Below are 20,245 nucleotides of genomic sequence, written 5' to 3'. Positions count from 1 at the left end.
TGTCAGTTCTTCTACACCCATTGATCCATTCATGATGCGTAGGCTTCAAGTCGGGGTGCGCATCCATTCAGATGGACACCTTCATCACATCAACATGTTTTGAAGTGCGGCCTAGTTAGTGTGGAGTCGCATTACGTACGCACGTTGCGAGGGGTTACCTGCCTGAAACCCCCCAACTAGCCAATCGACCGATGCACGGACCCACGCGCTCGGCGTAACACCACCCACATCACCGACATTCTGCACTGCACAATTGATACATAGTACCTCGAGAGTTGGAGCTGAGGATGCGATGCCGTGCTGTTACTGTGGACCCGTGGAATGGGGATCGCATCAGAATCGTAGGTGCCGAAATTCCTAGCAGGTTATTGGCTAGATACAACGACTTCCTTCGTAGACTTCGTATGCCCTTATTGGCTCTACCCTGCAGTAGGTGTTTTTGACGTTTTCCCGCACTCGATGGGATACTGTCGGAATAGGATATCACTGGATATCAGTTATCCAGTGCGGTTCGGCCGGTCGGGCCGAATTGGGGCCCGGGATAGTTACGGCCGAAAGGGAGGACCTCAGCCCATTGATCTCACCTCGGCTGCTAGCCCTAGACAACTTCCTTCCTTCTTCACGCTTCTATTCTGATTTTTGTGTTGTTTCCTAATGCCGTTAGAGCCTTAACTATTGCTCATGATCAGAGTTGAGTGCATTCAATGAACACCCAAAACCTGGATGTATTGTCTTTGGTGTCTTTAAGCACCAGATCTCTTGCAACAGAGACCGTTTTGTGGTTTCGATCATTTTTGGTTCTAGTTCCTGCACCGGTTCTTTCTGAAACGCGATGTCTGGCCTAGAGGTCTCTTCCTTCCAAGTAGGCCTGTTAGGCTTGTCCAAGCTCAGATGCTATGTAAACCACGCACGCCACAGGGTGAGATAGGTGAGACCTAGTCGAAAGGAGCTGGTTCCTGCTGTCAAGTTTGTGAACATCTCAAGCTGGCACTACTTCGTGCGCTTTCAGCTTCTAAGGATGACCAGTTTTTAGACGATGGCTACCCCTCTGGATGATGTCGCGTCCCAGAGACCTGGCACAATCCGCAATGATATCTCAGTTGAGGGCGCCGTTCTCCTCACCGACGCCTTCGACAAATTCACCGGTTCCCTCCTAGAGACTGGCCGTTTTGGTGTCGAGGTCGGCCAGATCAGCCCGGATAGCAAGAGCCTGCCGCTTCCTGGATGAGATGAAGTCCTAACCAGAGTTTGTGATTCAAAAGCATCTCAACGCGGAGATGGAGTGGTAGCCGTACGACTTATGGTTCCGGAGAAGGCAACCGGCAGGATAGAATGCGGGCTAAAACGTTGAGGGGGTTAGAAGCCAATGCAGGTGACGGAGTGCTGGTGTGTGGTTGTCGTAGCTTTGCTGTCCCACGACTCGTTCGCCCTCTGGTGTCCAAAAGACAGCGCAGATAGTGTCGACCGCAAATGTGAGATGTGGATAAACGTTTCTCTGTATGAAGGGCGATACACAATGCGTGGGCGCAGGGCTTTGCTGGTCGTCGATCACCTGGTATTGATAGTGCACAGCACAGGAGGCTTGCGGCGCCCGCATTGTGATGATTTCGAGGACCTGGATTACGTCTTCGAATGTCTATGTGATAGCGTCGTCGACGTCAAGGCTCACACGTGCCGTGGGACCGTATCGAAAACGAGTGCCCGGCGCCAGGGTCGAGAGGCCACAAGAGGCTAAGCGAGCAGATGCCTGGGGCGATGTGCAGGACGGTCTGCTTTTGACTGTCCAGCGGATTGGCAAGCAGTCTCCGGATCAGGTTTGCCAGACGTCGAAGTCTTCGTCTTGTGCAGCGAAATGAATGGGGCAACTGTAGTTACCAGCGTCAACTATCAATGTCGGTGTGCTCACGTCCTTGCAGGCTCTGCGGGCCCGTGAAGCAGGGTGTACTCAGGCTGGCTGGAGAAACGGCCGTACTGGTTCGCCTCTGAATGAGAAGCCGATTGTGCCAGTCTGACTGGCCTACTGCGCAAGACGTGGCCAAGGGGCGTCGTGTTTTGGCCCATGACAGAGTTGTTGTCCGCAGCTTGCGCCGTCAGTAGCCAGCCGGCAACGTCAGTGGCATCGCGGCTGGGCATCCGCAGTCGGCTAGGGTCGTGGAGAGCCAATAACGTACCGACGGGCGGTCCGTCGGAAATGCAGTTGAGATCGTCTAGGCCGTCCACTTCCATGTGCGTGCCTCTACTGACAAGCAACATGGCGATATCCCAAGGCTGATAGCGCAGGCGAATTGCAGGGGTTTCCTCCTTGCCTTCTGACTTGCGTGGTTCGGCGCTGGGGCTGCGAGGTGCAACAGCATAAATTGCCTCTCGTGAGGTAAGGTCGTGCCGCGCGTCTGTGTCCTTCTCTTCTACGCATCGTCAGCAATAACCCGTGATAGATTTTGAGACGCCGGCCTTATTGAGCACATCTGTGACGGGGTGGCGACCTAGTTCAGTCGCGATTGACAACCAGAACCAACACCTGATGTCTGTTTTCAGAAACATGCCTTAGACATTTTAGCAATCTGGCAGGTCAAGGACCAGGTATTCACTGCTACGACAGGGACTCATGTGGGCGGTGTAGGCGAGTACAGACGAAGACTTGATGATTACAGAGACTCAACCTTGGGAACGACAATTGGCGGAAGTTGAAAAGCGATGGGAACTTCATTGTATATGACTGTGTTCTAATTTCCGCTTCTCTCGGTAATTCGAATACATGCTGCCTACACATTGACCATGCAAACCTTATGGATTCGTCGGGAATTTGCGTTGTTGACCGAGGTCTTTGATCATGTAGCCTTGGCCTTTGAATGCAGACTGTTCAGATGGCGTTTCGGGGGGTTTAGGGACATTATTCTGGTGGACGATGAGGATCCGTCCGAGCTCGTGGATCGATATCTCGCTCCAGCCTCCAATACACTGGAAGGTGTTGTTGCCGCCCTCGACGTTGGCAGCGTCGTATACGTGATCATGAGTTGAGACCAATAGTTGAACGCCGTTTTCTCCAATCTTGATTAGGTCTAGCCGATGAGTCGGCCGAAGGGGACCTTCATATTCGGTGTCGCTTGGTTGCAAATCCGGATGCGAATCTGCTGGAGAAACTTTGCCATTGGTAGACCCGAGTGGGCATTCCGTCGTCGATCGATCGACCGTAGATATTCCAATTGTGAACGCCGTGCGACTGCTCTGTGCGGAACGAAACGCGGTGCCAAAAAATTAGACTAGATGGCGCCGGTGATGATGTTTGGCGATTATTTACCCCGCAAGGGATGAAATGCGCCTTGAGCAGCGGCCCACATCGAATGGCACGTGCACGCTTTGGGTCTAACCATAGTTCGAAGCAGAAAAACTGCTGCGCCTCATTGCCTAGTTAAGCGACCAATAAACAAGTTCAGGTGGCGCCTCAGAACCCCTCAATGAGACACTGCTCTGTTAGGTACATCCCCAAGCAGCTCGGCCTACCTACCGGTACCATGACAGGGCGGTGCATCTGCAGGCCACGTTGGCAGCCCACCCATCGGATATCTGGAAGCCTCGGCCCGACCTCGGATACCCGTTGGTCAATCAGATCAAAGGGACCTTCTCCACCAACCTCGTAGATGCAGTAACTGGCAAGCAGAATGCACTATCAAAGCAACCCGCAATGCCATCCCTGTGTGATACTAGCATAGACCCTTCAAGACCTCTGCGTTTTTCCTATGTTGTGATGCACGTTTATCTCGCAACACTCAAGCTTCTGGACAGGTGACAGGTCTGCTTTGTTGGTGGTGGAACCAAATTGTTGGCACCTCCACCACGTTTGACGGGCCAATCATCGGAGCAGCTTGGATAGTTGCTGGTCCTCGGCGAGGCGCTGCTCATCTTTCAACCGCCGGCACAACGCTGTGCCCCGTTTCAGGGCTTGGCGCCTCCACTCCTGGCAGATTCCACTCGAACAAGCAAACACAGAGGAGTCTGTTTCGCCTCCGTGTTGTTGGAACGTAGGTACCTCACCTAAACGCTGCGAATTTTTCTTACTTGCTTTGGATGTATCAAACCGTACGCAACACCCGCCCAAGACCTCGTGGTCACCAAGCTTGCAATTCTCTTCACACAGTGTGCCAAAGCCAAGCCCCAGAAGTCCAGCAAACTGGCTGCATGTTTCTTCGTAACGTGACACGCCACAACACCGAAATCGCCTGCGGTGTTTAGACATGTAGTGCCATATCATTTCCGACCGGTCGACCTTACCCACGAATGGCGCCTGACGGTACGGGATAGCCTCGGCCTCTTTCGGCATCCCGGTTCGTGGACGGTTACCTTCAGTCCACGTCGCGGACAGCCACCCACGGGGCCACTTTGATTGCCGAGCATCACTTCCACCTCCGTAGGTGGACCGTTTACCGCGCACCGGACGACACGGCGCCGTACACCACCTCGTCGGAACATCGGGCTGATGCGACTGACTCTCTTTCTGGGTCAAGGAGACATCGGCAAGCCTCAAGGACTCTTATTGCGCCGTCGAAAATTGTCCGCAGTCAAAAGTGCTTTGTAAGGCCCGCCTGCTTCACAGTTCGGATCCAGAAAGTATACACATAGAACGACAATTGCCGCCTCGATCTGGCGGTGAGCAGTCAAGCTACGTGCATCGGTGCCTCCCTGTTCAGAAGTTGAGCATCCTAAGTACTACTGCAAGATGGCTAGAACCAGGGCCATGGAAAAGTGCGGAGGGCGCGCACAGACCAGCAGCCAGGCTTAGGCTAGGTACCTAACTCAGCGGGTTTAGCTTCTGAGGACAAGGGCCTTGCTATCCGTGCACACACAGTACGGATTACCCCGCATGTGAACCGCTACTCTTCTTCTCATCCCAACGTACCAACGCGTCACTGAACCAAAACCCATCGCAATACCTATCAAGATCATCATTCGCCAACATGTCTGACCCAGGAATGAACACTTCCGACGACCGAAGCGGCCCTTCATCGAGAACACCACAATCCGGGCAGGAGGACCAGTACGGTAGCAAGGAGGCCATTGCCTTTCTTGTTGAGCAATTCACCCCCGATCTCACGAGTGAGAAAATCAATCAAGAGATGCCCGTATCCGATCGAGTAGAATTTATATCGGCACAGTTATGTGAGGTGACGGAGGATTTACTTCGGGAAGATAGTCGTTTCACGCTCACATGCATGTACAATCTTTCCGTGTTCCTGTACTCGAACGGTAAGGTTGAACGTGCAATCGACGTAGCGACGAAGGCATTGGAGATGAGGCGAAAGGTGCTCGGAGCAGACGACCCCCATACGATTGCGAGCTTGTTCCAAACGGGTACAATGTTCTACGATGCCGGTCAATATCAAAAGGCAGAAGCTCTGCTATCATCCGCACTCGAAAAGCTGAAATCGACGTCAAGCGAAGAAGACCCTTTGACACTCCAATGTATGACCAAACTATCACGAACATACAAGCATCAAACCCGACATGGGCAAGCCGAACTCCTAGCGAAGCGTGTGTACGAGATCAGAAGTGCCATTGTACAATGCAAGGATACAGAGGAAGAACACGCGCTTTTGCTTGACTCCGCCATCGATCTGGCAGAGATTTTTATGGATCAAAACCAACACCAAAATGCAATGCAGCTGATCCGTAAGACAAGGGCAATGAGCTGGAGAGCCTTAGGCCTGGACCACCGAACTAAACTTCGTTCCCTAGCCACTACGGCTCGCATATACATACAACAAGGCAAGTACAGGGCGGCGATAAAATTAGCGTCTTCGACCATGTCCTTGATGATAAAGAATCTGGGCAACGAGGATGATTTGACACTGTCAACTACGTTGATGTTGGCTGATGCCCTCAGAGAAAACGGCCAAAACCAAGAGTCAGAAAACCTTTGGCTTCCACTACTGAATACAATTCGGCGAGTCCACGGCGAAGACCATCCTACCACACTTACCTGCAAGGCTGGTCTGGCATTCACATATCACTGTCAAGGGCGATACTTGGAAGCAAAAGAACTGGTGCAAGAAACAATAAAGGACAAACAGAGGGTCTTGGGCGAAAAACATCCTGACACGCTCAGTTCTGAGGTTCAACTGGCCCATATATGCTATTGCCAAGGTCATTATGAAGAGGCATTGCAATATGGCGAATCGGTGGTAAAGACAACGGAACGAATCCTGGGAGAGGATAACACCCTAACTCTGATCGCGCTCGGCAACTTGGCATTCGTATATAAACGCAAAAATCAGCATGCGAAGGCAGAGCATGTCGAGGTGCGAGTCTTACGGGCAAAGACGAAAACGCTCGGCAAGGAACACCCCGAAACGCTCACCGCAATGGGCAACCTTGCCTGCACATACTACGAAACAGGCAAAATTGAAGACGCAAAGAAACTTTCGGACGCCCTCATTGAAATCAGCACTCGTGTTCCGGGGATGAGTAATACTACTACGCTCAATCATTTGGCCAACTTAGTTACAGTACTCGTGGACCAGAAGCAGTTGGACGAAGCGGAAAAGCTGGGGAAGCCGGTGCTAGAGGAGAGCAGACGGGTTTTAGGAGATTGCAACCATCACACAATCGTTTCCATGTACAATCTGGCCATGACACAGTGTAGGCAGGCTACAAGGGACAATGATGACATAAAAAGAGAGGAGGCGGCAAGGCTGATGACTGAAGCAGTCCAGACGAGCTCTCGCCAATGCGGAGAGGACCATCCAGACACACTCCTCTACACATTCTGTATGGCACAAATCCGCCTAGAGCAAGGAAGGTATACAATAGCGTACGACGTGTTTATGAGTATTTTGGGCAAGATGGAGACTAAATTAGGGAAGGATCATAAGTATACGGTTCACTGCAGTCGGTTGATTTGCGAGCTGGATCAAACAAGAGATAAGTGGCAGGATCTATGATAGAGCTGGAGACCTACGAGACGAGGAGCGAGCCACTGAATGATGCGGACAATGTATAGGCCCAACAGTGGTATCAACGTCCAGCTTAGATGCAGAATTAGAAGCGTCTGCGTTGAACTACTGAGTGGGCCTGTAGTCGCCGCTGGACCCTCGTAGAATCATGGCTATCCTCAAACCTGCTCGACAAAAGCATGACCCAGTATGCCTTAGCCCTGCACACCGAACCCAGGAAGGACATCAAGAAGCGTTCGTGGAGCAATGATGCGGCCTAGACAACTGCAGACGGCGATTGACGCTATCCGGCCACCTTACGTCACAGAAGGCTGTCACGCAAGAAACAGTATGTCTACAACGCCGAGGAATTCAGTACGTTACGGTGTTTGAAACCTTTGTTGCTTGGTCCACCCGTAGAGGAAGGTAGCTGCGACAGTGTTATGGGTACGCGGCGTCGGATGTCTGCTAGCTCTTGGAACCATCTCCTTCACATCCGTAGTGCTCGTCGAATTTCCGCCGACGCGGGATACATCCACCGCAGGTGGAAGGCTACGGACGGGACCAACAGCGCGTATAAGAATTACGGCCTCACTGGCGACGCACCTTCTTCTTTACTCTGACTAAAAACGCGGCTCTGCGTGCTGGGGACAGGTGGGCATCTCCGCCGCGGAGCCAGGTGGCCCGCCTTCGTTAACAAGGCTACCCGATGCCGCGCCGCATAGTCGTGATGCACTGCAGCTAGAGATCTATGGTCTGCATCGACATGTCTGATGGACGCAAAACAACATTGCTGATAAGTAGTTATGGTAAAAGAGAGATTGTGACCGTGCCCGTCTTTCTGTACGGTGAACGGACAACTCCCGTGCGGGAACCACCGCAGCTCATCCTTCCGATATACTAGCCATTCCGTCCACACCTCCCCTGAAAGCCGCCATAAACAACCTTGTCCTGGGGGCAGACGAGAGGAACCGTATGTCCTGAGCTCCAAATACCTACAAGCGGCTCGGTATAATGAGGTCATTGCCTCAGTACCGATGCATAACATGAACGTGGCGATTTCTCTGTTACCGACGAAGGTAGATACAGTACCCCAAATTTATGACTTCGGAGCTTCGCGGACCGCAGTGCCTCATTCCCTGCCCACATTTGATTGGTGATTTGTACCAGGGACTTTTCCTATGACCCTCCCTGGACCACACCGGCCGTTGAAACTGACAATCTCTTTAGCAGCAGCAGCCGGTGTGACCGAGATGCCCATCGCATCCCGGAACAGCTGCTGCACCGATTCTTCGCTCATGTGGCCTCCAATTTGTACCGTCCTCGTGTTGTTGCTATCACTCTTGTTTTTGCCGCGAATTGTCTTATCTGTGGTCGATACCAGAACTTGGACGATGGTGTCGCCATCCGCCTCGTTGTCGATCATGCTGACGTTCTTCTTGACCTGGTGAGCACGGGTCCGATTTTCCTGCAGCTTGGCAAGCTCCTCAGCTTCACTTTCGAAGTTTGTTCCAGCCTCTGGGCTCTCGTTGGTATTCCGAATGGAGTTTGTATTTGCATCGAAGGGACCGGAATTCGGGTCCAAAGACGGCCGGATCTGAATCCGCTCTAGGGCATTGTCAAACTGCGCGCAGATATCAAGACAATTCTGTATGCTCGACCGCTCCTCTCTAATATCAGAACTGGTCTCTGTTATTGTCTGTCCGGCTGCGGCCGTGAGCTTATCGTCAAGGCTTTGCAGAATAGCTTCGAGGTCAACAGTGGCTGTCCGGGCTATCGTTTTGTAATCTTCCAAGCTCTCGGCAGTGATGGTAGATGGATCACTATCCATGTCAACCGTCAGATATCGCTAGGATACATTAGAATATAGAGGAGCTTACAGTTGCACATTGGCAAGGACGATCTTGATGGTGGATGTGTATCCGGCAAGGAGCTGGGTGAAATCGCCAATGCCACCATCTATATATTGTAGCTTTGCCAAGTCTGGAAAGCGGACACGACCGTCAGCAGCCTGCGACGAACATCTGCCAAGTGCTTGCTCGAACCCCTCGCAATGCTGGCCACATCGTCGCAAAGGAGGTTTGAGGGTGGCGAGATCGAGGTTTCCAACAACTTCGAGGGTGTTCTTAAGCAGGCCGAGAACTTCGCGCAAAGCCTCGCACTGTTCGTTGAGGTCGCGGACAGGTTTGGTTTGCCTCTGATAACCCTGGACAGTCTCGGAAAGCGAAAGGCTAGCCTTGTGGACAGAAGTACGCAGAGCTGACAATTCTGACAGCTCTGAGACTAGTCGTGTAGATCCGGATCCGTCTGATCAAGGCCTTGATGGCAGTCTATGGCAGTCTTAGTCGAAGTCCTCCACGGGACGCCGACGCCGATCGACAACGGATTGCATCAGGCAGTCGTCAAAGTATCCAGGCGACGCCGGTTTGTACGGCAATTGCAACCGCGCTCTGTCATATTCCAAGCATCTAATGAAATGGTCTGGGTATCTTTCGCCCGGGATTAAAACTCTCCAGTCTCCTTCGCGCCATCAAGCTGTCACCCGAGCCGGTATAACTCTTGGTTTTGTTGGCGACGTATGGCCGATCAGAGTAGGTTCGTGGGGGTTTTGTACAGGAGGATGCCACCTCCCGTATGGACGAAACGAAAACTTTGTCGGCCGAGACGAGGTGTTCAAAGACGCCAGTCAGAGGACTGCTATTTTCGGCCTTGGAGGGATAGGCCAGACACAGGTTGCCATCGAAGCCGCCTACCGTGTTCGCGATGCGCACTCAGACTGCTCCGTTTTCTTGGTTCCGGCTGTGAACACAGTCATGTTTGAGAATGCATATCGTGAGCTGGTCGCCATGCTCTTCAGCGCGCGGACGATGTCCATCCTCGTTTTACCAATGCTGACGACATCTCCAAGCCCGGTACCAATGCTGAGTACCTGTATACGAGTGTGGGATGGGAACTGTTTTCGCGCCTCGTTGACAAGGATCTCGCATGGATTGTTGTAGCCAAACCCAGCATCAACGAACTCGATCTCGTCCCGGCCGACTCGAATGGGTTTGAAGAACGTTGTTGCTGCGGACGTTGCTCGAGCCACCTGCCAGATCGAGCACCCGCGAAAGCCCTCCGACGTATCGTACGTTGTAAACAGCGTTGGCGGGGCGTCAACGTTGTCCTTGGTAATGGCAAGAACGGCGCTTGGGAAAGGTGAGTCTCACATCTCGTATTTGAGAACTCTGCGGAAGAGGTACGTACGTTTTGGTGCATTGCGGGTCGCGGAGCTCCAAGTCTCGATGGGGATAAACCTTCTCTGTTGCAACGCCTCGTTGCCGCTGGTCGGCACACTCTTTCGCTGTACAGAACTTCCTGCTTGTGTTCTTGACCGCCTCTTCGAGCGCTGTGGTGGAAAAGGCACCCTTCGGCGAGGCTGGGAAGAGCGTCGTTCGTTTCGGAGTGAACGCCTTCTGGGCAACTTTTCGGTACTCTTGGATGCACTCGTTGACACTCATGCGGAACCTTCCCAGCATGATGACAATGATCCTGGGAAGCGTGAGCAGAAAACCAGTCAAAGCTGTCGCGAGTGGCGGTACCCTCCAGTGCTTGTTCCGCCGATTAATTCGAAGAGTTCACATGGTCGCGGGACGTGCTCAAGGTCTTGCTCTTTGCGGATCTCCTCCATCAAGTGCTCGAGAATCAGAAGGCTGGAAATGCCGCGGATACCACCGCCATCTGGATTGGTTAGTGACCAGGATGTAGCAGGACGTGGTTGTTCTGACTGAGGGACAGAATCCGTAGCGGCGGGGATGGATCCTGAGACTTTGACTCCATTGTGGACTCACACGGCTCGGCCCGGTCTGATGGTCGGTGAATGGGTCTTTTGTTTGATTTAAGTTCGGATGATGATCCTCAAACGGGCACAAGTGCGGGGAAGACCTGGCGTTCGTACTCCGCAGGCTCTGGCGCGGTTCATGACGGAGAGGTTGTCCACCAATGAAGAAGCCAAGTAAAAGCTAGCGTACGTCATTGCGGGCCACGTGAATGGATGTCTACCCATTTTAGCTCGAGACGGCGACGATCTTTTAATTCTGCCTGCCATGCTGGAATTCATCAAATCGCATCAACATCGTGCATCTCCTTAACCCTTTCTGAATAGTGCGTGAAGGCAGTTTTCAGTCCAGGCACCAAACTTATCTAGGGTCGCCTTCCGCATTGCGCACAGCGAAGTGCTTGTTTGATTACAGAAGCACTTTTTAACTTGGGAATTAATTAGTTGACGTCATAGAAGCAAGTACAGATAAGAGCATACATTGTAAACATCTTCATTCATTAACGACACTTTAGATTTCTAGATGTGCTCCACACGGTGTCAGCAGAGCTTAGCTGAGAACTGTGTACCAGCGATTGTGGTTCAGTGACTACTGAATCTATCTTTGTCCTGGCGTCTGTCGATGAGGTGGGGTCTAAAGCGTAGATGTGTTTCCACCTCAATACCTGCAGCGGCCGCCACATAGAGACGTGGCAGTCGGTTTCAAGACGTATGACGTCGAAGGCGGGGTTACTGCGGTGTAGCCAAGCCTAAGCTTCCCTGCTTGCACAAAATGAAAAGCGTACAAATAACAATCCTTCCTCCCTTCCTTTACCTATTACACCTCGGGACTTCACTGTATTCCACCTGTAAAGTCGGAGCCAACTTCTTCTCAGCCAAAAGTTAAGGCACTTCAATCTAACACGGCCAATGCAGGCTAAAAGCCCGTCATCATCCTTACCAGACCTGCCCAATGAGCTCCTTCGCGATGTTATCGGGCACTTATCGTTTCCGGACAACTTGAGCCTAAAAAGAACTTGTCGACATTTCAACGATATCGTCATATTTGGTCACTCTGAACAGATCGAAGCAGAAAATACCGACGTTGCAGAGAGACTACGCATATACACTTGTGTTGGTTGTCAACGCTTGCGACACGCCGACAAGTTTGCCGACACCATGCTCAAGAAGAAAAGACGAAGAGGTGGTCTAGACGCTCACAAGCGCTTTTGTCTTGAATGCGGGACAGACAGTACGAACAGCCGCATTCAGGGTTACAGCCCAGGATCCCATATCACTGTGAGAGGCGAAGAATATGTTGTTTGCTTTCACTGCCGACTCGTTGGGCGTGGAGCACCGAATGATCAGAGTTTACGCGCTTCGATTTGTCACGACTGTGCAAGTAGAACTCGAAACATCCGTGAGCAGGAGCAAGTTTATCGAATGGCGACAGAACAGGCCATCGAACGAGCACAACGGCGAAACATCAGGAAGGTGTCTTGGGATTCAGGCTCTGATGAGTATCGTGACGATGATGATCCCGCTGCAACATGGTGGGAAGAACAGATGGATTTAGTACAAGCAGAGGCAGATTTATATATGAATAGTCCAAAAGCAGGGTCAGACTAGGTTAGCAGGCTCTTTACTAGACCTTGTTGTCTCTCAAGACTGTGTATCGCAATATCAGAAGACATGCATATCACATAGGAATAAAGTCAACAAGCTATTGCGATGACCTTTTATCAGATACAGTGAATAGTAAGAGGTAAACATGGATGTGATCCTTTTGCCGTCATCTAGAAATTTGATCCATTCGTGAAGCTGTTTGGTACTGTAACGAATGACCAGTCAATCCGTAGTTCCGGAAATTGCTTCGTTATGTTGCCTGTTATATGGCCGGTGATGGATAGAACAAGCTTCGCCTTGTCCTCTTTCCAAGGCTTATTCACACTTGCGTCAATAACTTTCGGACGGAAAACCTGTTTCCAGAACTTGCGTGGCGACACGACAACGTCAAGCTCCGATTCGCCAGCTTGCCCCCTGTTCTTCACGGACAGCTTCCATTCCACATTGTAACGTATCGTAGGCTCGCTGTCGTACGACTGTTCTGGCTCCCAGTCAGCACATGGCACAAATGTCAGGGCACTTTCGGCAAGTCTCAGCCGGCATCTTTGGGCTAAAGTTGCAGATTCGGACGTTTCGCTGTCGTAGGAAGAAGCGTCAGAAGTATCGGAGTCGCTTGCATCGTCAATGACTTCGATGGAATCCATTGTCACCCAAGCGTACATAGTAATTTGGGCCTCCAGTGAGCACACTGGATGCTGCTTGAAAAAGCAGTAGGACGATGTGGCAGACCTTCTCGTGGTGTCCGGTGTCAGTAGGAGTGGTGGGTGTGGCGCGGTGTGTCGCGTGCGGTCGAAACACCGCGGTTGGATCGTGCTGTGAAAATTTTCATCGGCACTCTCGAACCTACAAACAGACTACGCGATCAACGACCACCGCGCCACCCACGCCATTTCCGAAGCCAACAAGCTACACGGGGGATACTGGCGTAAGAAAACCATCCGACTTGACATTGGCCGACGTCGATGAAGAGATAGGACACCCTCCGGCCCATCCAGCTCTGGGCTCGGGAGGCGGACGAGTCGAGCATCGTGAGGCATCGGCGCGTCTCCCGGCGAGGGCTCGGAACAAGCCTACGTGCTCTGGTCGAGCGTAATGGAAGTTGTTAAGACCGACGGGTTGGTATGGTGTCAGCAGACTTGTTAAGCTTCGAGCACAGGAAAAGCGGCCGGACCGATCCCGAGGACACAGCGCACCGCGATCGAACACCATACGGCGGACATGGGTTGGGTTAGTGGACAGAGAGCGAGTAGTCGTGCCGGCGTGATGGCTGCTCTGCGCCTCTGATCTGCAAGACATGGTCGGCTGCGAGTCGGAGACGAGTCGCGGTAACGGGAAGCTGGACCTGGGGTTGCGCCCGGGGTGTCCGGTGGGCCGTAGCGCCGTGGTCGTGACCAGAAGGCAGCGGGGGAGCTGCGTTCCCAGTTCGTACCTGGGCCGTCGCTTGGACGCGGTATCGCCGGTACATTTGATGCACTCCCAGTTCGTACCTGGGGCGCCTAAGAAGACGTGGTATCGCCGGCGCAGTAGCCCCTGCACTTGAGACCTGCGGAGACGACACGGTGGCTCGAGAGGACGGAGGCGCATGTCGGTCGGTTCAGAGACGGGACTACCGTTGCGGCCGGCTTAAGGTGCAAACTCGAACGACGCGACCGTATGGCCCGTACCGGATACGGGGCGGCACCGTCTCGGCTTTGCCTGGGGCCGAGACACTCCTGTGGGAAGGTCTCCAGACGGAGCAAAAGGCTAACGGGGTCGTTAAGGCACAGCCGCGGCCGGCCGAGTGGCTTCCCGGAAGGGGTGGGTTGTTCGGGGCATGCTGTCGAGACATACGGGCTCCTGCCTACAAGCCACTTCGGGGCTCGGAAGCAGCGATCGGCAGAGCAGGCTCTGGTTCTGCTCCAAGAGTACATCTACAGAGCATGGAGGAAGAGAAAGGTCCTCAGTCTGGTCAGCTTCGACGTCAAAGGCGCATATAATGGGGTGTATAAGGAGAGACTGCTTCAGAGACTCAAGGCGAGAGGGATCCCGGAAAAGCTGGTGGCGTGGGTGGATGCGTTCTGCTCGCACCGGACAGCAAGCATCCAGGTCAACGGCCAGGACTCGGACGTCCGCTCCCTGCCTCAAGCTGGGCTACCTCAGGGCTCACCGCTGTCGCCTGTCCTATTCCTTTTCTTCAACGCCGATTTGGTCCAGCACCAAATCGATGAGAATGGAGGATCGCTGGCATTTGTAGACGACTATACGGCATGGGTCACCGGACCATCGCGAGAAGCGAACCGACAAGGGATCCAGGCCATCATTGACCGAGCCCTCGACTGGGAACGACGAAGCGGAGCGACCTTCGAAGCAGACAAGACGGCCATCATACACTTCACCCGTAACTGGCGACAACCGGAAGAGTACTCAACCTTCGACATCAAAGGAGACACAGTCAGGCCCAAAGACCGCGTAAAGGTTTTGGGCGTAATCATGGATACCAAACTCCATTTCAAGCAACATATTGCAGAAGCGGCGTCGAAAGGCCTCGAAGCCGTGCTGGAGCTCAGACGACTAAAGGGCCTATCTCCGTCGACGGCAAGGCAACTCTTCGTGGCGGCGGTAGCGCCGACAATGGACTACGCATCGAACGTCTGGAAACACAGGTGCAGGACAGCCCAGATGAGGGTCATCAACAGGGTACAGAGGATTGGAGCCCAAGCCATCATCGGAACCTTCAATACAGTGGCCACAGCGGTCGCTGAAGCAGAGGCAAGCATACAGTCAGCCCAGGAACGATTCGAAAGGAAAGCGATCAAGTTCTGGGTGCGTCTCCAGACTCTGCCTGCGAGTCATCCGCTGCGACGTACCAGACCTCGGAGCTTCAAGAGGCACATCTCACCTTTCCAGAAGATGGCCGCAGCATACCGAGACCTACCAGTGGACAGGCTTGAGACCATCGGAGCGTTTCCACAGCCACCGTGGGAAAGCCGAATTTATACGGTAGTGGAAGAAGACGGCGACAGGGCGAGCAAGGCGACCCAGACTGGGTGGGCCGTGAGGGCTGCAACAGGCAGCTCGGCAAGAAACGGAGTCGTGGGCTACGGAACAGCAGTACTGCTCCCTTTGTCACACAGGAGAGGCGGCTCCACGACGACAGGATCAACCACCATCGGCCCTAGGACGGAGCAAAGCCCGTATACGGCGGAACTCATGGCGATAGCAGCGGTGCTGGAGTCTCTCTCGAAGAGAGTCCGTTACCTCGCTATCTACGTTTTCTCCACCAACAAAGCGGCCGTCTTAGCAGCAGGAAGACCGCGACAACAATCAGGCCAACAAGAAATCCGTCGTATAAACGAGGCAGCCAAGACGCTGACAAGTAAAGGCAACAAGGTTACACTCTTCTGGCTTCCGGCAGAGGAAGAAGCCAGCCAGGGCCTACTCAACCACACTCAGAAACGCATTGAGGAGAGTACAGGAGTACTGCAGGTTACCGGAAAGGGTAGGACAGTTCTCGAAAAGGGTTGACGCTGCCCTGCCGGGAAAGCACACACGGCAACTGTACGACTCATTTTCGTGGAAGGAGGCCAGCATACTGGCCCAGATGCGGACGGGAATGGCAAGGCTCAACTGGTACTTGCACCAAATCGGGGCGGCCGCCTCGGATCAATGTGCATGCGGACAAGCAGCAGAGACGGTTGAGCATTTTCTCTTCCGGTGCACCCAATGGACAGCACAACGCGCACCGATGATCCAACGAACTGATACGCATAGAGGTAACCTGTCATTTTACTTAGGCGGAAAGGCCGCATCAGACCCTGACGACTGGTCACCATGCGTGGACGTCGTAAGAGAGACAGTGAAGTTTGCCATGGCAACAGGACGACTCGATATGCAAATCAACCAAACATAGGACAACAACAGCACAATATCACAGCACCAACACTAATCACCGACTAACCCCTCACGCACCCTCGTGCCACCGACAGCAGGACTCGCTTTAGCCGCCGAAGATAGGGACCTGAACACTTGGAGGAAGTGCTCCAAGATGGCCTGCTACTTACATCACGAGAAATCGCAATCATCGGAAGGAGTAATCAAAGATGACGCAGACGGAAGTGGATCTCATATACGGGGCTTATTTTGAGACCAGGGTAAAAACTCAACAAGGGGAGCATGTAAGATAGACGTAAGAGCCCTTTATGGCTTAGCCAGGGCGTAATAAACTCTGTGTGTGTGTGTGTGTACTGTATGTACACCAGAATCTGACGTCTGCTGTTGCAAGTCCGAAATCATCTCTAGGCACAGTTCATCTAGATTTGACGCTGATCAGGTGCGTCGCAACCCAGCTGGTTGCTGTATATAAGAGCAACATAAGCTACATCTGCAAACCTATCAAGATAACCCTCAACACAAGTTGGTTAATGTCAACTCAAAAGATAAGATGCTCGTTGGCACAGAAAAGTTTAAGATGAACTCAAAGGACGGCCAGACATCACTATCATGGGCCGCCATGAATGGGTACGACACGATAGTCAAGGTACTCCTTGAGACCGGCAAGGTTGAAACCGACTCGAAGGATAATGACGGCCGAACCCCGCTTCTCTGGGCAGCCTCATTTAATAGGGAGGTAGTCGTCAAGATGCTCCTCGACACCGGCAAAGTCGACGTTAACTCGAAGGATGATGAAGGCCAGACGCCGCTATCATGGGCCGCCATGAGTGAAAACAAGACACTCATCAAGATGCTCCTCGACACCGAAAATGTGGATGTCGACTCAAAAGATAATCAAGGCCGAACGCCACTATCGCATGCAGCTTGGTACGGAAAAAAATCCGTCATCAATATGCTCCTCAAGACAGGCAAAGTTGACATCGACTCGAAGGATAATGATGGCCGAACGCCGCTATCATGGGCCGCCAAGAATGGAAAAGAGGCAGTCATCAAGATGCTCCTCGACACTGGCAAGGTTGACATCGACTCGAAGGATAATGACGGCCGAACGCCGTTATCATGGGGCGCCGAGAATGGGAACGAAGCATTCGTCAAGATGCTGCTCGACACCGGCAAGGTTGAGATCGACTCAAAGGATGATTATGGTCGAACACCACTGTTATGGGGCGCTGAGCAGGAAAAAGAAGCAGTCGTCAAGATGCTCCTCGACACTGGCAAGGTTCAAATCAACGCCAAAGACAATTGCGGCCGAACGCCGCTATCATGGGCCGCCATGAGTAGAAACAAAACACTCATCAAGATGCTCCTCGACACCGAAAATGTGGATGTCAATTCAAAAGATAATCAAGGCCGAACGCCACTATCGCATGCAGCTTGGTACGGAAACGAACCTGTCATCAATATGCTCCTCAAGACAGGCAAAGTTGACATCAACTCGAAGGATAATGATGGCCGAACGCCACTATCATGGGCCGCTGAGCATGGAAGCGAAGCAGTCGCCAAGATGCTCCTCGACACTGGCAAGGTTGACATCGACTCGAAGGATAATGACGGTAGAACGCCACTATCATGGGGCATTGAGCATGGAAACGAAACAGTTGTCAAGCTGCTTCTTAGTACAGGTTGCGCTGACATCTACTTACGCGATGATTCCGGCCGAACGCCCTTGTTTTGGGCCGCAATGGCAGGAAATGTAACGCAATGATGTTGCCTGCCAGTGAATGACCAAAGTACCCACCTCAAATGGGCTGCGTAGAGGTCTGACAAGGAGCTTAGGAATATTCTTTGCGAACTAGAGGCCACTTTCACGGCTAGGGGCATGGCGTCTGTTACGAGGAGAGTTAGACTGATTTAAGCTAGAATTAGCCATCATACAGTATGCTAAATGATTTCTTTGGGCTAAAGGAACTGTTTCGTGACATGTGGACGGAGCACGGCAAGAACTGGACCTGGAGGAGCTAAAGGAGAAGGCCATTGCTCATGACAATGCGATACTTGATTTACTCCAGCAAGCTCGCAAGCGCCGTCAAAGACTTTCTGTCACTATGGGATCGGCTGCACAAGGAAAGAAGCGGGCAAGACTGACGTCTGAGCTGGATGAATTTATGGCTAGGACCAATAAGGCAGACCTGGATGTTGAGGACCCTCTGGAGTGGTGGGTTCACCATGCACCTGACTACCCTGTGCTGTCGAAGATGGCGTTTGACTTGTTCAGTTGCCCAGCAATGAGCGCTGAGTATGAGGGTGTCTTTTCACAGACCAAGAAGGTCATTACAGATGAACGGAATCGGCTCAGTTCGGACACTGTAGCAGCGATTGAATGCCAGAAGCACCTGCTTCGAAGCGGAATGGTAGCATAGACCTACGACCAGAGCCGGGCAGGGAATGGAAAATAGCCGAGTAACGTCAACCAAGCAAGCAAAGCAAGCCGCTGCTACCGAGTAAACCAAGTCAAGCAAAGGGTTCGGTCGACCAAGTCAAGTAAAGGGTCCAAATTTTGCTTTACTTGGTTGTTGGACACACTGGGTATGCTCCCCGCAAGGCTTCCATATTGAGCTTTGTGGTCTTCACATCTTCCTTTGACTCGTGCAAATCACGGCCTGAGTTACCAGAGTACACTGTAAGCGGAACGTCATTATGTAGAGTTCCATCTACGTGCTTCGGCGTCGATCGCCAACACCAGTATCCGACAAGAGCTCGTCAAGAGTTGCGAGAAAAAATTCTTCGTGCGATGATAATGTTTAAGACAAACGTTACTATGCAAATCGCCTGCGAGAAAATAATGTTAACGAGACTCTGGCAATTTACGGTATTCACGCTCAACATAATGCCGACTCATAGAGTTCCTCTTTCCTACGATATGTTTTGATGTTTGTCAAACTGTCCAATATAGAGCCTGTTTCGCCATCTTCTTGCCCTTTAGTAAATTATGACTCATATCGGCCTGTGCCGGATGCTTGCTTTGTTAGATGCTCATTGTATTTTAGTCGTAGTAAATGCCTATACCCTACCACAGACCACCCAGCAGCATCAGGTAATGCGGATGACAATGCTTGCCGGCAGTTATAGTGAAACTAAAGCCACAAAAAGCTCGTTCCTTGTAAACTGGCTTCTTCCTACTCGCCCAGGGCGTGGAAGCTTCTTAGCCTACCACGACCACTTGAACCACCCAGGACTACATCAATGTCTTTGCGGCAAGGGCAAGTCAGGTACCCTTGCGATATTCTGCCGTAGGACCTGTGCTGAGCAGGACCCCTGGCCGCTGACTGACTTCGAAAGCCAATCCGGGACCAGCTTCTCCCTCCTTGGAAAGAGGCCCTTCAGTAATGGCATGCTTTAATTCAAGGCCATTTTGTCTTCCAGAGGTTTGAGGAGATCACAGGCTGATCGTACAACGAGGACTGAGGCGAAGCAAAGGCGGTGTGATATTTGCCAAAGACCTTGAGCACGAGGCGGCGGTTTACAAACGTCTGCAGGCGGTCCAAGGTACTCATGTGCCCGTGTTCCTCGTGGCCATCGACCTCCGATTGATGGACAGGACTTATTACTATGACCACCGAGTGTATGTGGTTCACATGAAATTTCTGTCGTGGGGAGGATATGACCTTGAATCAACAGGGATTGTGGGTGGCGGGGGTAAACAGCTCGAAGGGAAGGCGATGCGGTCGTTGCGCGCAATACATCAACAGGGCGTAGTCCACAAGGATGTACGGACGGCAAACATGCTGTTCAATGCGGAGATCAACGGGGTTATGATGATCGACTTTGAAAGAGCGCTGCTGCTGGAGCCACCCCGAGGTCCGTTGGCTCAGCTGGTGCCGAACAAGCGAAGATGGAAGCCAGAGGCGAAAGATTCCAGCAAGTCGGCACAGAAATCAAGCGATCGAGGTCGAGTCAGCAAGGCATACTCCGAGGACATTGGGATGATGAACATAGTATTCGGAGAACTATGTCACAGCCTGCGCAC

The 20,245-nt window shown here is 52.4% G+C and overlaps 6 protein-coding genes across 6 annotated transcripts; 3 read left to right on the top strand and 3 right to left on the bottom strand.

Annotated features, from left to right (window-relative positions):
• Window positions 1–1,036: 1,036 nt before the first annotated feature.
• Window positions 1,037–1,228, top strand: ColSpa_12799 (uncharacterized protein; the record flags this gene model as incomplete). The annotated part of the gene is made up of 1 exon (XM_049279011.1): window positions 1,037–1,228. One exon carries the CDS (start codon window positions 1,037–1,039, stop codon window positions 1,226–1,228), a length of 192 nt encoding a protein of 63 aa, XP_049134968.1.
• Window positions 1,229–1,902: 674 nt separating this feature from the next.
• ColSpa_12798 (uncharacterized protein) lies at window positions 1,903–2,253 on the bottom strand (the record flags this gene model as incomplete). The annotated part of the gene is made up of 1 exon (XM_049279010.1): window positions 1,903–2,253. One exon carries the CDS (start codon window positions 2,251–2,253, stop codon window positions 1,903–1,905), a length of 351 nt encoding a protein of 116 aa, XP_049134967.1.
• A 5,805-nt stretch (window positions 2,254–8,058) lies between these two features.
• Window positions 8,059–8,757, bottom strand: ColSpa_12797 (uncharacterized protein; the record flags this gene model as incomplete). The annotated part of the gene is made up of 1 exon (XM_049279009.1): window positions 8,059–8,757. One exon carries the CDS (start codon window positions 8,755–8,757, stop codon window positions 8,059–8,061), a length of 699 nt encoding a protein of 232 aa, XP_049134966.1.
• Window positions 8,758–8,979: 222 nt separating this feature from the next.
• On the top strand, window positions 8,980–9,221 carry ColSpa_12796 (uncharacterized protein; the record flags this gene model as incomplete). Its single annotated transcript, XM_049279008.1, has 2 exons — window positions 8,980–9,175; window positions 9,202–9,221. The coding sequence occupies 2 exons, from the start codon at window positions 8,980–8,982 to the stop codon at window positions 9,219–9,221; spliced, it is 216 nt and encodes a 71-aa protein (XP_049134965.1).
• Window positions 9,222–9,675: 454 nt separating this feature from the next.
• Window positions 9,676–10,444, bottom strand: ColSpa_12795 (uncharacterized protein; the record flags this gene model as incomplete). The annotated part of the gene is made up of 2 exons (XM_049279007.1): window positions 9,676–10,114; window positions 10,173–10,444. The coding sequence occupies 2 exons, from the start codon at window positions 10,442–10,444 to the stop codon at window positions 9,676–9,678; spliced, it is 711 nt and encodes a 236-aa protein (XP_049134964.1).
• A 6,324-nt stretch (window positions 10,445–16,768) lies between these two features.
• On the top strand, window positions 16,769–17,983 carry ColSpa_12794 (serine/threonine-protein phosphatase PP-Z; the record flags this gene model as incomplete). Its single annotated transcript, XM_049279006.1, has 1 exon — window positions 16,769–17,983. The coding sequence occupies one exon, from the start codon at window positions 16,769–16,771 to the stop codon at window positions 17,981–17,983; it is 1,215 nt and encodes a 404-aa protein (XP_049134963.1).
• Between the last annotated feature and the right edge of the window lie 2,262 nt (window positions 17,984–20,245).

Source organism: Colletotrichum spaethianum (assembly GCF_022836535.1).
Source record: "Colletotrichum spaethianum MAFF 239500 DNA, contig73, whole genome shotgun sequence".
Classification (NCBI taxonomy): domain Eukaryota; kingdom Fungi; phylum Ascomycota; class Sordariomycetes; order Glomerellales; family Glomerellaceae; genus Colletotrichum; species Colletotrichum spaethianum.
The sequence above is the reverse complement of the archived record's forward strand: the minus strand, read 5'-3'. Positions and strand labels throughout refer to the sequence as shown.